At 31.2% G+C, this 18,305-nt stretch overlaps 2 protein-coding genes across 2 annotated transcripts in view; both read right to left on the reverse strand.

Moving 5' to 3' along the window:
- LOC108548795 (uncharacterized) overlaps positions 1-2,844 on the reverse strand; it is a 4,020-nt gene extending 1,176 nt beyond the window's left edge. The window contains exons 1-3 of the mRNA XM_017901920.1: positions 2,739-2,844; positions 579-732; positions 236-443 (exon numbers count right to left, since the gene is read on the reverse strand). Of these exons, the coding sequence (XP_017757409.1) occupies positions 236-443; positions 579-732; positions 2,739-2,844 (468 nt within the window). The remainder of the gene's footprint in view (positions 1-235; positions 444-578; positions 733-2,738) is intronic.
- A 7,402-nt stretch (positions 2,845-10,246) lies between these two features.
- LOC108548806 (uncharacterized) lies at positions 10,247-13,840 on the reverse strand. Its single transcript, XM_017901931.1, has 5 exons — positions 13,835-13,840; positions 13,494-13,699; positions 13,237-13,362; positions 11,708-12,053; positions 10,247-10,771 (listed from the first exon to the last, which is right to left on the reverse strand). The coding sequence occupies exons 1-5, from the start codon at positions 13,838-13,840 to the stop codon at positions 10,247-10,249; spliced, it is 1,209 nt and encodes a 402-aa protein (XP_017757420.1).
- Between the last annotated feature and the right edge of the window lie 4,465 nt (positions 13,841-18,305).

Here is an 18,305-nt window from a genome sequence, read left to right on the forward strand (position 1 = left end):
TAACATTGTATTGTATTGATATATTACTATGTAGTACAATATTATATAATATAATATTATTATTATATTATTGGATGGTTTATTAAACATACAAACCAGTGATTGTTATCATTATATTTTCATAAAAAATAATAATCATTAATATCATTATTAAAAATAATAACCATAAGAATCATGAAATAATAATCGTTACTATAATAATTATTTCTACGTTATTATAAAATAATGAACTTACTTGAAAAACGGCCCAGAATTTGTAACTTCCCTCGTTTATTAAAAAATCGTAGTAACCGCCCCAGTAATCGACTTTGCCCGTTCCCATGGCTTTCATACCCTGTTCCTCGTCTTTCATATGATCATGATCATCCTGATGATTGTCGTGGTCGTCCTGATACATGGACCCGTGGTCCTCGTGGTAACCTCGTCGATACATTCTTGGATGTCTATTTGAATTTCCAAGAAACGAATATTCATTGATCTCGTTTGAAAATATTCCGAATTTAATCGATAGCAATGTAAATCAAAATTAATTTGAAAAAAAAGAATCTTTCGGAAAAGAAATTTTTCCATAAAATAACCTGTATGTTTGCACAGCAGTGCCGATCGCTGGAGCCTCTTGATACTCGTTGGTTTCCGGAAGTGCATCGATCTCCTCGAAAGTCGATTCACTTGCGTGTGAAACGCACACGAGGAGCAGGAGATAATGGCAGACCAAATTTGTTTGTACGCTGTCTGAAATGTAGAAAATGGTTTTAGAAATTTTGTGGATCTTTCGTGGACTGTATTTTCCGTTTTATTATTAAATATAGTTATTTAAAAAATGTTTTAAATATTAAGCTACATTTAAAATATTAAAATTATTTTTTAATATTTTAAAATAGTTTTAAATATTATTAAATTAAATTATTAATTTAAATTTTATAATATAAAATATTTTTAAATATTTAAATAGTTTTATTACTATTTTATTTTTAAAATAGGTAGGAAAGGGACGTGATGAATTAAATTACTAATATTATGGTTGTCTTTGATTAGGGAAAAAGTTAGATTAATATTTTATATTTTTATATTTTTTCTTTGATGGATTTGAGATATTCATAAGTATATTAGTGTATCTATATGTATTCGTAATAGAATGATTTTCTTATGAATGAAATTTTAATTTTTCAGGAATTCGCTGGAAATTCAATTTTACAGAAATTATGAAGAAATTTAATTTTATGAAAATTGACGTTAATTTAATTTAGTAAAAATATCAGTAACTAGGACATGTTTTCACTTAGCAATTAAGGTAATTAGATCCACAGAAATTTTAAATATACGACAGGAAATTGTTGGATCTTAAAATAATTGTAATAGTAATTTCAGAGAAAATTTAAATAGAAAATATAATTACAAAGTCATAAAATAATTATACTGTTCTATTGAAAGTTGAAATTAAAGTAGAAATATAAGTTTAGCTTATGATGTATGTCAAGTACTATTTTCGATATAAAAATCATGTTTATAATAGTAAGATCTTAGTATCTAAATGAAATATGTTTACTATTATACTTTTCACTGCGATCGTTCATTTTGAAGAGATCCATTAGTACATTTGTGAAGTAAACACCTCCATACTTCGACTACATAACACACATGTGGGTAGGAATACAATTAGCAAATTTGTTCTTCAAAAATATCTATTATCTTGAAACGACATGAGTACATGTAGCATTAATTTTAAAAAAGATTTCTGTCCATAATAATAATAATTATAAAAGATACTTTGATACTTTTCCTTTTTTATATATTTTTATAATTGATGCTTCAATTTCAGATATTGAAAAATTATACTATAGCATTATGTTATACCATAAATTATACTGTACCATTATATTCATAAATTTTATAAATTTTTATAAAAATTATTAGTCTATATTGTTCGTATTAATTATTAGTCTTTAATTTTTTGAACATCATTAATTAGGACATCTTCTGAATTAATGTACAGTATCATGTACTTACATATGTACAATATTAAATATGAAAAAATTTGTATTTTTATATTAGATTTTGGTTAGGTTAATATTAAAGTTAGGTGTTCAGTCTTCTAGATTGATTAGGTTAGGTTTGAATTTATCGTTAAGTTTAAATTAAGTTTTGGTCCGAGCTAAATTTAAATAAATTATAGGTTAGGTATTGGGGTGAGTTAAGTTATAATTAATTTTAGGTTAGATACTAGGTCCAACTAGTTTTATACCTGATTTAAGTTTGAATTGAATTTTAATTAGATTTGGGTTTTGCTCAAACTTGAGACTTTTTGCTCAGTGTTTTGTAAACTAAATTTAGGTTGGGCTTTGGATGGAAATACACTTGAATTAAATTTCAAAGTGTGATAAATTAAAATATATATTATACTCATCTCAAATTCCTATTAACTTTGCCCAAATCATCATCAAACTAATTCCAAATGAAAATATTCATCTACCCAAACTATACTGTTTACTAAAAAGTGCTACCAATATTTTTACTATAAAAAGCTAGTCATTTTCTTCAAAACAAAGGAAACTCGATCATCTTCTGACAACTGCATAATTTACATAATAAATTACAGAGTACAATTATATAATAACATACTTAACAGCTCAGTGACGTCATTTTGTCGCAGAAAACTAAGCAGCGCCATCTGTCGTTAAAATTCGAAACTATTAGCCAAGCTAATGAAACAAACAGTGATCACCAGTGATCCCAGACACCTATCCAAACCTCAAACCATTCATCCTTCTCAAACAGACCCAAAAACCGAATCTTCAACTTTATAGTCTTCATCAAACGTACATCAACCCATAACAAAACCTCCATAACTCCATACCTACCCATAATTCCCAATAATCTTCACCCGTACCAGCCTCTTCGTTCCTCAAAAGTTTCCACGTCTCGATCCTCGCATCCGCGAACACGTGTCCCTCTACACTTCCCTTCGATCCTCTCTCACCTCTTCATGGAAACAACGATTCACCACCTGCCGATGCCACTATACGAACGTTCATTCCTCGTACCCGACGATCGCGGGTTCATCGGGACCCAGCGTCTTCGATGCTTCCTTCCCGTCTCGAGGTTGTCAACGACGTGGGCCATAGGCCGTGGAACCGTCGGTGATAAACTCCAAGGAGCGACTGAACGATTCGTGGGCCCAGTTCAAACATACTGCTCGGTTACCGGTAACTGTATCACCAGAAACGTTAAGCAAATCCAGCCTGCAGCGCTAAAAGCCCTAATTGTTACTCTTGCGTATCGTCGCTGTCGTCTAGGAAGATTTCAAACCGGGAATTCGGTTATAGATCATCGATTATCCGCATCCCATTATCGCATCACTGAGAAGGCCTCTTGTAGTGTTTGCCTTTCCAATTCTTGGATCTCTTGGGCTGCTTGGTGCAAATTTAAGGTGATTAATTGGGTATGAGTTTGGTGGCTAGGTAGGTGGTTAAATAGGTGAGTTGATAGTAGTTGGTATGTAGTATATAGATCTGTAGTTATATAGGTTATGGGTTAAGTTATAGTTATAGGTTTATATATATAGTATATATAGTAGTATATATTAGTAGTATATATAGTATACATAGTAATTGTTCATATATATAGTATAGTATAATATATATACTGTATATAGTAGTACATATTAGTAGTATATATAGTATACATAGTAATTGTTCATATATATAGTATAGTATAATATATATACTGTATATAGTGGTACATATTAGTAGTATATATAGTATACGTAGTAATTGTTCATATATATAGTATAGTATAATATATATACTATATATAGTAGTACATATTAGTAGTATGTATAGTAAAGTATATATAGTATATATAGTAGTATATATTAGTAGTATATATAGTAGTAGTATTATATATACAATATAGGTTTATAGGTTAAGTTATAGTTATAGGTTTCAGGTTATCCTTTTATAGGTTTTAGAGATCATATGTTTGGTTTGTTATAGTAATTTTGGAATTGAAGGGTTTTTGTTACTGATATTGAGATAAAAATAGAATTTCATAGTGAGAAAATGAGAATAGGAATATTTATGAACTTGATGTGATTAATTTAGGTGTAATGTATGTATGTGAAAATAGAGATTGTATGTACTTTTAGTGAGTACATATATTTATATATGTTTATATCATATTTAGAGCTTAGGACATTTTTGCTATATAATAGATAGGGAGGTATGTGGTAGTGAAAAAATAGAGTTGAATAATTAAATATTTAATATAATTAGTTGAGACATCATTAAGGTACAGTAAGGTACAAATGTATAATAAGTTATTATACATTTACTAATTTTTATTTTATAATATATATATTCATATAAATATGTGATTATATAACATATGTATTTAATAATGTAATTAGAGTTTTATCTTTTCTAAAATCATTCAAATTGCCATAATCATTTTTCATATCACTGAGAAGAAAATATTTTCTTATTTATTAAATAGAAGATTAAATATAATATAATATATTCAGAAAAAATATTGAACTGAAAGATATCAAGGATAATGATGAAAATAATAAAATTATTGTTTGCCAGTAAATATATAATTAAATGTTACTAGGAAGAAATTGTTCATATATTTGCAAGTTATAATAAGTGATTTGTATTTTCATAAAGTAAACAAATTTTAAGTCATCTTTTCGTATATGAAGTAATACAAAAGTAGGAAAATAGAAAAATAGAAGAATAATATTTTATATCTGAATATTAACTATACATGGACGATAAGTTAATAAATAAAAAAAATTATAATAGATTCTTTGTATATATATACTATATAAATTCTTTAAATTTATTTACACATAATAATTATATAATTCTTTAATTATAATATACAATATATGAAAATAAAGAACAATAATAATTCAGTAATAAAAAAAATGAATTAATAAAAAGATAAAATTGAAAATAATTCTGTAAAGATAATAATTCAATAATACAAAAAAAAAGAAATCGAAAACAATGATAAAAATAATGAGATTACTTTTTATTGTAATATAGAGAAAATTCGGTGTAATAAGTAAAAGTATTCTATTCACGCATATTCATCGGCTTTATGTGAGTAACTGTATGTGTAAATTTCATTTACATATATTCGATACAATTTGGAATTCTTCAATGAATCAGTGAATATTCTTATGAATGAATGTTTCATCTTATTTTTGAATTAAATAAATTTTCGAACGAAGAGTCCAGTTTGTAAATATTATTTGTAGATGAATTAGTAGTTTAATATACGCACATGTAAACTAATTAGTGTCTCGAATGTACGAAAATATTAATTTAACGGAATTCTGATCCCGATAAATTTACAGATAGATGTAAAATGGAGTACAGTGTGTACCCAATTATGGAAGATATAATTATAAATAAATAAAAGTTAAACAGAGGTAGAGGGAAAAGGGTGAGTGCTAATGAATGACATGAACTGATTTCTTGAACAATTATTTCCTTTTTAATTAATCAATTAACATATCGATGGAATTTTGTATCGTTTCTCATCTTATTTGTCAATAGATATTTTTATAGAAAAGGTTTTTATGAAAAATATTTTTCTAAAAATTTTTTTATAGTAAACATAAGATTTGTAATATTATATTCTTTGATTTGTATTACAGATTTCTGTGAATTTTAATTTAAACAATGCTGTGGTTAAATTTAAGAACAAATCAAATTTATTCGTGGCTTTCGATAATAATATTAATAAAATAGATGTTGATAATTATTTATTTCCTAACATTAATAATAATTATTAATAAATGTTAATAATTATCCATCTGTAAATTGCAATTACATCCTATTATAATCCTCATATTTATAGAAACCAGACAGAAACTTCCACATCCAAACTCCTCCAATTAAAAAATCAATTCTCCCCTTCCAACCCCTGCTTAATTATTTACCCATGATCCCAATAACCTTCAAATATGTATAAAAAACCCAAACTCAAAACAGGATCAACAAAAATCCAGTTCCATTCTTTTTTTATTTACATAAACTGATTTCAAACCAATTTTAAAAGCCACTGACTTCTCCCAAACTGGAGGACCGTTTTTACCATTATTTTTCTCCTTCGGAAAAGAGAATTCGCATATAAAATTCGACGCACCACATACGCACACGAGATTTCAAAACTGTGGAGACGAGAGGACTCTTCGTATTCTGTGTACGCGACGAAATCATGGGATCATACATGGGAAGAAGACAGGGATGAGACTTGATCGAAAGGGCGTAATTGGTCAATCGGAATGCGAGACCATCAGAATTCTTGCGTCGTTTCCAGTAATTCTTTCGATTCCGCCGATACTGACAAATTCCGGCTCGTTATCCCGCCAAAAACTTGCGCCACCGCTCGTGGCGCGAGCGTAAGAAGCAGTCATAACCGAATACGCCTGTTTCTTGGGAATTTAAGTACAGAGCGCGCTGCAATCGCTCATCCGCCATCGTCCGGCGTTGGGTATCGTTATAGGTACGCATTCTGCGTATAAAAATCGACTTTCGGGAATTTTTCCTAAGGAAACCATGATACACATTGACACGCAGCTTTCGCACTCACATTTATTTATACTTGGAGAATATTTACAATCCCTTTTTAACGAAATTGATGAAAATTGTGGAGATTATATAGCTTTAGGTAGGCTATGTTTTTAAGAACGAGTTCGAATGGCTGACGTGATTTCGGACCATCTGGTTATCCGAAACGAAATAACCAAAAAGCATCTTAATTAATATAAGTATGGCTATAGCACGATCCATTAAAACAGCAAAATTTCGAAAAATTAAAAAAATGGCGGCATTTTGAAGTTTAAATATCGATTTCCTTCATGCTTTCGTCCTTTGTGTAGTAATTAAAAATAAAAAAAAACATCAGATTTTGAAATCCGTTGTGCACGGGATAAAGGTACACCCTGTAAAGATTTTCTCTAAATTTCGAGTCAATCGGACAACTCAAACGCGAGATATTCCGTCAGCCAGTTTCGAAAATATAGTTTCGAGAAAAACGCGTTTGAAGTTTTCGTTACCCATTGTACAATGCATGTACGTCACACTTTGAACCCCTATAAATTCGCTAATTTTACGAATTCGAACAAATCCTTTTACACAGACATTTTTGAAGACGTACACTTTGAGAAAATGTAAAAAAAAAGAAATCGATTTTTCTGAGTCTGATTACAACAGTACCCTCTTAAATTGTTAAGAGATAACGAGATTGTAGATAAAATCTCCAAAGATTGGTATTTAGAATTATATTTTTAAATTTAGCACCCGAAAAATGATCGAGAGCCTAATTATATCGTTTGTCTCGAAAACTGAATATGGTTAGTTTAATGGCTGACCGATTTTATAACTTCACTATAGTTTCTGCTATAAGAATGACATTTTTTGTTTCGTTTGGAATATAACTGTAGAAATTAAGAATTTTTTTAATGAATATTTAAGGGTTATTTAGTTTAGTTTAGTCCGGAGGTTAGGTTTTAGTTTGGAGGTTAGGTTTCGTCATATGTGGAAATGAAACTTTCTCGATATACGATTATGTGAATGGTATAATAGAAATTCCTCATGTTGTTTATTATTTGATTAGTATTTTTTATTATGGGAATGAAATTTCTGTTTGTATGGAAACTTTAATTAGCAATGGATATTGAAAATTTAGAAATTGTTTAATTGGGACTCCCATTTAATTTGAGGTTATATTTTGTTGTATAAATGATATTTTCTTTGAAGATATAAATATATTGGGTATATTGAAATTTATTAGAAACTGGTTATAATTAATTAAAATTTAGTAATTATTTGATGAAAATTCTTTTCTAGATATATAAATAATGATTTATTTAAATAATGAATGACCAATGAAAATTTGCTTTTCATTTCGACTAGTATTTGAAAGTATTTTACTATCTTAATAATAGAAAATGTCTTGCATGCAGATTAATTTACAGATTAATTCAAATAAATAATTTCTCTTTACACGTGGGTATTTTTCTCTATAAATAGGAATATTTTTATATTTTAATGCAACTTATATGATTAATAGTAGCTATTAATAGTAAGAAAAATTGAAAGTAATAAATTACATCATTATTTTAGAAAATATTTTTATTCGTTAGGTCATTTTAGTAATTCAAAACAATTTTAATTTCATTCATCATTCGCAGGTAAGAAATGAATGAAATTATCATTATATTATTACATTCTATTACATTTACAAACAATGTGCAAACTTACAATTAGTGGAATTAGGAGTAATTAGAAATACAATACTGTAATTGACAGCAGAGAAATATTTGGTACCGAATACTCGATAATTATTCTTAAACTTTTCAATGTTTGTACAAATAAATAGTATATTTGGAGCCCTAAATATTTACAAAACGCTTAATTGTAATATTTACATGTACAAAATCGCTTCTTGTACTGTAAAGTATCCCTAACTTCGACAAAGTAGAACAGTGTTGCATGCAGGACTCAAGTTTTGGGAGATTCATGTCAAAAAATAATTATTATTATCATTTTACATCATTTTTTAATTCTTTGTCGAATTAATCTCGAATATTCGTTATTATTTACTTTAAATTTATTGCATTTTTGATGATTCATTGTCTGAGTACACGTGAATCTAACATCGTTTGTCAAATAAATATACATACAATGTTAAATCTCATTCATATTTTATAAGTCCATGTTATAAAAATGAAATTATAGAATTGTGAAATGTAATTCTGTAAATAGAAAATTATAAAATTATGGAATTATAGAATATTTTAAAAATATTTAGTGATTGAAATCAAATAAAACAGCATATGTCCATTGATAAAATAAATTTTTATTTGAGCTGATAGAATTTAACTGGCACTTGAATCGAAGCCTTCTTCAGTTTCCAAATTTTTCTGAATCACTATATCACTTCTTAATTTTCAATTATGAATGGATGATACGCAGAATTAATTTCTCCCTTTTAATTCAATAGGTATATCAAATGTATTCCGCAATTCAGGCAGCAAGGATAGTTACAAGATATACTAGCTAATCAATAAGATAAATAGATAAATAGATAAATGTTCAATATTTTCCTAGTAATATAGAGGCACGTAGTAATATGGTGACACCTAGTAATACAGGGACACCTATTGTAGTAATATAGGAATACCTAGGAATATAGGGATACCTAGTAATACAGGGACACCTATTGTAATAATATAGGAACACCTAGTAATATGGGGACACCTAGTAATATGGGGACACCTAGTAATATAGGGACACCTAGTAATACAGGGACACCTATTGTAATAATATAGGAAAACCTAGTAATATGGGGACACCTAGTAATATAGGGACACCTAGTAATATAAGGACATCTAGTAATGTAGGGACACCTAGTAATATAGGGACCCCTAGTAATGTAGATACATCTAGTAATATAAGGACACCTAGTAATATAGGGACACCTAGTAATATAGGTACACCTAGTAATATAGGGACACCTAGTAATGTAGGGATACCTAGTAATATAGGGACACCTAGTAATGTAGGGATACCTAGTAATATAGGGGTATATTCGATATTGATTAAAAGACGAAGCTTTATATCAATTTCTTGATTAATTCGGTATTTATCGATTGCCAGGTCTTCGATATTTTCCAGATATTAATATAACCTTCTCGATATTAATTAGGTATAGTGTGTTCTATATCCATCAAGTGCCAGGTGCGAATGCACTAAATAATAATAGTTTCTAACTACTAGACATTTAATCTCAATTAAATTTTATATACGTCATATATTCAACATTCAACGAATATCAAACACATCGAGTCTATTTCCAATCTCAGAAGTTTGTTCTATATTCTCCAGTTACCAAACTCTTAGCACTACTTAAGTTACCAAACACCAAGTGTTCGACATTCATACTACTCAATGGCCCTAAATATTCAGCATCCATCAGATACCAAACACCTAAAATCTCCAGTCCCCAATCTTTAATACCAATCTCAGTAAAAATTATATATATATTGCATACTGTTACTATGATTATCATAAAAATGACCCGAAGTGTGTTTGTGAGAATGGACACGTCATTAGAAAATTCACGAGCACTCTAACATTCATAACAACATAAGGAACACCCCAAAAGTCTCACCAGCCAAGTCCAACCCCTGATCCACTTCATCCTCCAAGAAATTAAACGTCCGAGTACTCTAGGAAATTTTTCCATACTTCTCAGCGAAGCTCTCTATACCTCTCAATATCTCCCCGGTGAAATCCCACCAGCTGAAGTCGCTGTGGGACCTAGAATGTGCCACAGCGTCAGCCAAGTGCGCTGGGAAGGTGATCTTGTGCCTGGCGATGCTCTTCAACACTAGCGCCGCGATGTAGATGATGAAATAGATGCTGAAGTATAGGGGAACGTACCAGAGCTTCTTGCCTATGTAGTAATAGGAGTAAGGCCTCTTGTCCAGTCTCTGGTCGTTCATTTCTGGCTGCTCGGTGTGGTCGTGGTAGTCGGGTATGTGGTCGTAGATCACCTCGTGATGGAAGTCGTGATGGTGACCGTAAGAAGAATGGTCGTCGTCCTCGTATGGAGGATGATCCAGATGAGTGGAATACTGCATCGGTTTGGGTGCCGCGTCATTGTTGTAAGACGTGTCTGGCGAATAGTCGGAGTACTCGGAGTCGTGATCGTGGGACGCGTAGTAGGAATCCGGTTTGTAGGAATCTGGTGGCTGAAAACGATGATTTACGTGAGTATGGTTGAACCGAGATTGCTTGATGGTATTCGGGGAGGAGATAGTTGCATTGAAGTTTTGGGATTTTCGGATTTAGTTTTTTCTCTGTGCGGAATTTTTACAGGACACCCTGTATATTATGGAAAAAGTTGTAAGTTAGGTAACGAAAGCGGTAATATTATGTATAGAATTCTTAGGACACCCTGTGTGTTGCGAATGAAGTCAAGCGACCAAACCAATAGCATCGAATACTAAAATTTTGAACGACACCCTGTACATTATGGAAAAAGTTGTAAGTTAGGTAACGAAAGCGGTAATATTATGTGTAGAATTCTTAGGACACCCTGTGTGTTACAAATGAAGTCAAGCGACCAAACCAATAGCATTGAATACTAAAATTTTAAACGACACCCTGTATATTATGAAACAAATTGTAAGGCAGGTAACGAAAGTCGAAATATTATGTGTAGAATTCTTAGGACACCCTATGTGTTACGAGTCTAAGTCGTGAAGTCAAGCGACCAAACCAATAGCACTGAATGCAAAATTGTTAAACGACACCCTGTATATTGTGAAACAAATCGTAAGTCAGGTAACGAAAGTTGTAATATCGAGTGCAGAACTTTTAGAGGACACTCTATATATTATGAGAGAAATAAACCAGTTAACGAAAGTATTAATATTGAGTACCGAATTTTTAGAGGACACCCTATATATTACGAGTTAAAGTTGCAAAATTAAATGTTCAAAGCAATAATGTTGAATGAAGAATTTTTAAAGGACACCCTGTATATCATGAGAAAAATCACTGAATTTTTAACCAAAAGCGTAGGAAAATATAGTTTAGGGCGTGATAGTCTAGTGTTAATAGTAAACCAGAATAGGTCGAATTGCAAAAATAAACTAGGTTATTTCGACATTTGGATAATCTACCTTGTCACTCATCTCGGAATCTGCGTAATCGTCCATCGACAGGGGCTTCGAAATCGGTTTGTCACTGAGGTAATCCGGCGGTTTGGAAATCGGCTTACTGCTCAGGTAATCAGGTGGTTTGTAGTCGTAGGTCTCCGAAAACGGTGGCTTAGAAAAGTCGAATATATCAGAGGACGATGGACCAGTAGGTGGACTGCTAGGGCGACTGGCAGGTTTCGGGCTTTCCTTCGTGTCGCTCATGGGTTCCTTGCTTTTGAAGGTATTAAGAGGAGCTGGGTGATACCTGTCCTGAATCTGCTTCTTCGCGTTCAATTGTGCTATCAGTTCGTGATCCAACGTCGAGTATCTGTAAATTTTGAGATTTCGTACTCGAGGAGTAATTTGCATTTGTTTTTAAATTGATAATTAAATTAAATTTATAATTGGACTTTTTTAAGGAAGATTGAAATATATCTTGTTGCGAACTCGAATTTGGGTGTTTGGTTATTTTTTAAATTATTTTTGAGATTCCAATATTAAATTTCTTCGAATTATGTGATAACTTAAATTTCTTTAATTCTACTTTACTTTTTCATTATTATTATATTGATATATGTTTTTTTTAGAATCATTAATGCTTTTTAAATTGAAAATTTTGGCTTCTTAAATTTGAGAACGAAATGAAATCTGTAATAAATTTCAACTTCCTGTCCTTAAAAAAAAAAAAATTGTAATTATGAAAAATTAATATTCCAATCTTCTTCAATTTTTTCCAATTTGAACTGAAATTTTTTAACTTCCTTTCTACATAAATTCATATAAATTCAAATTTCTAAACTCTTTTTCAAATTCGACAATTTTGGAATAATGAGCAAATTTTTGAATTTTTCTTAATTTGCATTTGTTTTTAAATTGATAATTAAATTTAATTTATATTTGGACTTTTTTAATGAAGATATTTGAAATATATCGTGTTGCGGATTTGATTTTGCATATTTGGCTATTTTTCAAATTATATTTGAGATTTCAAGATTATATTTCTTTAATTCTATTTTATTTTTTCATTATTATATAATTTAATTTTAATACCATGCCATTATACTGGTATATTAATTAAATATTCCTTTTTCACAATCATTAATGATTTTTAAATTGAAAATTGTTGTCAACTAGATTTGAATTTAAAATAAATTTCAACTTTTTTCCAAAAAGAATTCTAATTATAAAAAGTTAATATTCAAATTTCCTTCAATTTTTTCAGTTTGAACAGAAATTTTTCAATTTCTTTGCTACATGAATTCATGTAAATTCAAATTTCCAAATTCCTTTTCAAATTCTTTATTTATTTGAATAACTTATTTATTTAACTCTATTTATTTCAATAACTTTGAAATAATTCCCAAATTTTTGAAGTTTTCTTAAATTCTTTTCCAATTCCAAATTTAAAATTCCACTTAAAAAAATTCTAAAATACCATGAAAATCCAAATTTTCGAATTTATCCCAAATTCTAGTCCATATGTAAAACTCAAATGAAAAATCTGTTCCTACCTTCCACCAGGCGAATAATTAATCGCCTCTCCGTTCTTCAGCCCCGAAATTTTCGGCGTGACGTACACGGGTGACATAGTGATCGCGATGTTCTTGATGCTCCTGGACTCACTCTGCGTTCCATTACTTCGAGGAAAGGGACCAAAAAAGAAAAGAAAGAAAAAAGGAAGAGAATAACAGAAAACATTTCAGCAATCTGGCCTTACGTCTTTACATTAAACATCTCACAGTCCTGAGAATCTCTCAAACGATCTAACCTGACGATCCACGTCACAGGATCATTCCTGGTCTCCACCTCTTCCTGCCCGTTCCTCGACACTTTCGCGTAAGACATCACTTGGGACAGGACCGAGACTATCGACAGACTCGCCAAAAGCAACGATAGCAACGCGCGTATCATCATCTTCAAAGATGAATGATCGAGGACCCCTGTCTTGAGTGCTATATAGACTCGTAACTGTACCTGTCCGGCAAACGTGTTGCTAATTTATTGTCCAACTCCATTTTCACCTGGCCCGACTACTTAACGTCGCACACAATTTACTCCTCGCTCACCTAGACAAAAATCTTTCATGCTAATTCGAGAACGAGAACCCACCTGCATATTACCACGAATTTCTTTCGCTACCTTTTTCTAGACGATTCATCTTGGATTTCGGAATTCGTTGGAATGCCTGTCCAGAGACAAAACATTTCCCATGTTGCTGAAGGTGTTAACTAGGCGGAATGAGACCTGGCAAAGTCCTCCTAATCCGTTTGGCAAATTGTAACACACCGTTACGAGGTGAGCCAAGTCCATGGAGTAGTTAGGAAGGGAAGGGAGGATTGTTGATCTGTCCTTGGCAGGAAAACGATAGCTAAGGATAATGAAGATTATTTCATAATGACAGTGTCTTCTGATTCGTGTATACTCTTTTGGCGGCATTCTCACCTTTGCCAATAGATGTATTCCTACTTGAAGGAGGTTTAAAGGCTTTCTCGCAAGCCTTTAGTAAAAACCCTTCGTTTCCTATATATAAAACTTCCAAACTTTCCAATAGTAACTGTCTAAGCAGGGCCTGCTAGGTAGCCTTACTGATAAGTCCACTGCAGGCCCAGGTCGGAACGCATCCTTTCCTTTTCCTTACGTCCCTTCTAGCACCCCTGCCACATTGAGGATACCTGCGACAAGACGACTACAGCAATCGTAGAGAGGACCTCTTACATTCTGGCTGTTAAGTAACCTAACTGGTACAATAATGTGTTACAATAGCAATACTCCAAAGGCCAGACATGTCTTATCGCCCTTCTAGACAGACAGTGTGTCTACGAACCAGAATCCAAACACGGTATTAATTGGCATGATCACGCTTGGCATGAGTCTGATAATTTGGTAGCACATTGACAAACTGAACAATCAATCTAGTTGAAACTTGTCTCGAGATGAGGAACTATTCTCACCTAAACCTAGCAGTGTGTCTAAGGTCTTCCTAGAGTAGCAGAATAGCTGGTTTGGCTATTTCTGTTGTAGAACTTCATAGATACAGAGTGTATCTTTAAATCAGAACCCAAGGATAATACTAATTGTCCTCCTTTTCGTGATTATGGTAACTTGACAGCATTTTGACAGACTGAATAGTCAATTCAATAGAGACTTGACTCATTTAATGAGGAAGAATACAAACTGAGGAACTATTCTTGTCTAGTCTCAATTGTATGTCTATAGTCTTCTTAGTGTAGCTAGTTTGGCTATTTCAGTTGAACTTCATAGACACACTATTGATTGACACTCCTAATTGTCGTTCTTTTCATGATTATGGTAACTGGGTAGCATATTGGCAAACTGGATAGTCAATTCAGTAGAGATTTATTTCATTTAATGAGGAAAGATAAAAACTGAGGAACTATTCTTACCTAGACTTAGCAGTGTCAACCTAATAATGTGTCTCTCTACAGTTTTCAGTAGCAGTTATTTACTGATCAGAATAGGAATGTTCTCTGAGAAATATTTCATGACTCTGCATAATGGCACACTGTGCATCTATTATATAAATCAAAATCCAGGCACAGTGCTAATTTTTAGATTGGTCTAATCCTAGAAACTTGGCAGTACACAGGTAATCTGAACAATTAAGTTTAATACAGGATGAGGAACTGTTGTCACCTAGACTCAGCAGTGTGTCTATTGTCTTCTTAGGGTATCCAGCCTGGTTACCTAATACCCAGAGCAGTATTATGAAAGAGTTAACGGGTATAATAAGGAAATAGCCTAAGTTACTGTATTTTCGTTTATTTTTCTATTCAAACTACGGGAGACGAGGATATTTTGCAATTATCCTGCTCGCGAACGACGTAACTTGGCTATTGTACACTATGGGGACTCATGATTACGCGCTATTTCCTGCATAATTATATCACATGGCTCCGTTGTAGAGCTGTCATTACCTTCTTATTATTTGATGATTCTTTGTAATACACTTGCGTTCTCATAGCATGTGCTTTTTGTTTACCTTCATGCAAATATAAATTCTCTGTTGTTCACCATTTTGGATTTCTTATTTGACAGTACTTGTCAGTGTATGCGTAGTCAATCTGCCAAATTTTAGCAGATATTAAAATTCTTGATATCATTATATGAAAGACAATATAATTAATATTGTTAGAGGTATTTGAGTACATGTCAAGATCTGTTTAGAAGGTAACTGCAATATTGCATTAGCGCTTCACCTGATTGTTGTTTTAAATTAATGTCATAAATTTTATTATCCTTGTACAATAATTTGGCTGTCAAAACAGTGTTGTTCTCTAATACTATAAATATTCCTTTGTACTTTTCCTGCTGTACTGTCAGTACGAGTATTTTGTCATTAGCATTTATTTTACACAGAGCACTTTCTATGATGATATTTATTGTCTAAGTATAATTATACATTTCCTCTATTCACATTTTGCAATATCATGGTTGCCAATGTTCTTTAATGAGATAATCAATATTGATATTGCTTTTCATACTCTTCTTGAAATATTGTGGGTACTTCTTACAGTCCATTAATTTGCAATCAATACTAAATCTCACATTTTTCAGTACTAATGAGTGGGAAATACTTTAATACTGAAAGAATCAGTCGGTTTATAATAACTCGTTAGTAACTTTACAAAGATTATTATTTTCATTAATAATAATAATAATGATAATATTAATAATATTAATAATAATAACGATGATAATAACAGTAATATAATACAATTATTTGCAAAGTTTTGTCTTCAAAGAAGGGTGAATATTTTTCTACTTTTAAAGTGATAACAGATCAATTTTCAGTGATTATTTTCAAAATGTAGAAAAGACATGCATAAGGCGACCAAAAAGAAAATCTGATTTTAAACAATATTTTTAAGTTAAAAAGTCAAAAAATACTTCTTAAAAGTATGTGACCTGTTTTTAAAAATCTTTATAAAATTTATTTTAGAAATTCCACGAGATGTGTAAGTTATTTCCAAAAATTTTTTTAAAAATTGATTTTAAAAATTCGTGGAAATATATATATAATTTGTTTTCATAAAACTCTAACAATATTAATCATGAATTTCATAGTAACAACAAACATACGCGTTCTGCATAATTTAACGAATTTATGCTAATTATTGCATCTATAAAAATGTTATTAACTTTATCCACAGATGATCTTTAAACGCAATATCGGTATTACTCTCGTGTTATCCCACGAAAAGGGCGTATATAAAATAGAGACTTTACCCTAAACTTAATACGAGTAGAATGTTACATTTCATATAGTTATGTCGAATACTTAAAAACGTATAATAAAATTAATCCGATATTTAACACTGTGTGAAGTATATGCACGATGCTATTTATTGTGAAATGAACCCGAACAATGTTCCGGGCAAAGTGAAACTATGGATAAACAAATTTTTAGAACAAGTTCCTAATGTAGTGCTGCTCGTAATTATTCTCATAATAATAAACTTAATTAATTATTTATTAATTTTTAATACTACATCGTAGAAAAATTTATATCAAAATCAGTTCGATATTTGTAACATTTTTAATTATGCAAATATAAAAAAATATAAAAAAATTCGATCAAAAATGGAAATTATAACATCTTGAATGTATATTCCATATTTTTAAGAATATTTCAATTATAGTTCTTTAACTATGCTTCTTCTTGATAATTCTGTTATTATAATGCCTCCATATTCGAATAATTGTGTAACAGCACTACACGTGCACTATTCAACAAAGCAATACTTACACACAACGTGTACAAACTTTACATTGTGGAATTTTTATGCACACAAGACTTCTCTATATCTCGAGCATCTCTTTTACAGCCTCGTCTACATACTGTGCAGAGCTCAGAAGTTGGCAATGGGAATATGGGTCTGATCAGTCACAGAGTAACTCCATTTTGCATGAACACCATCATAAAGACAGACTACACGAATTTCCTTTGTCAATTGGAAGTATCACATCTGCAGCTTGGATCATGTAGCATCTCATGATGAAGAAAACAAAAGAGGTACATCAAGATCAGATGAGTTAGACTGATGAATTACCGGTGTGTGCATGTAATTGATATGATCTGTTTAATGTAAAATAAACTATGCAAGTTCTTCTACTACTGTGCCAACACATGCCACCAAGGGATTCAACAGTAGACCTAGATTTGGGTAGCATCAGAGTTGAGGTTAGGTTAGGATACATAAAAATCAAATAAAATAAACTGATTAGTGTGTACATAGGATCAATATGAGCTGTTTAGTGTAAAATAAGCTATGCAAGTTCTCCTACTACTGTGCCAATATGTGTCACCAAGGGACTCAACAGTAGACCTAGATTTGGGTAGCATCAGAGTTGAGATTAGGTTAGGAAAAGCAAGTCACATACTAAAAAATTTGGACCTCATCATATCATGTAAGACTATGTTTCTTAGTCATTAAGATAGACTAGTTGGAAATGGACTATATGAAGTCATATGACAGAGAAGATAAATAGAATATAACAAAATGAAATGACAGAGCGATTAGAATAGATATACAGTACTGTACATAATGTTGGTGTACAA

Source organism: Eufriesea mexicana, unplaced genomic scaffold (assembly GCF_001483705.2).
Source record: "Eufriesea mexicana isolate 0111107269 unplaced genomic scaffold, ASM148370v2 scaffold474474812, whole genome shotgun sequence".
In the NCBI taxonomy this organism is placed as follows: Eukaryota; Metazoa; Arthropoda; class Insecta; order Hymenoptera; family Apidae; genus Eufriesea; species Eufriesea mexicana.

What these genes read in the sequence shown, in the direction of transcription:
- LOC108548806 (XM_017901931.1), bottom strand. An exon ending in CCTGTGACGTGGATCGTCAG is followed by an intron (nt 13,363 to 13,493) that starts GTTAGATCGTTT and finishes CTTTCCTCGAAG; the next exon opens with TAATGGAACGCAGAGTGAGT. An exon ending in ATTCCGAGATGAGTGACAAG is followed by an intron (nt 10,772 to 11,707) that starts GTAGATTATCCA and finishes CATCGTTTTCAG; the next exon opens with CCACCAGATTCCTACAAACC.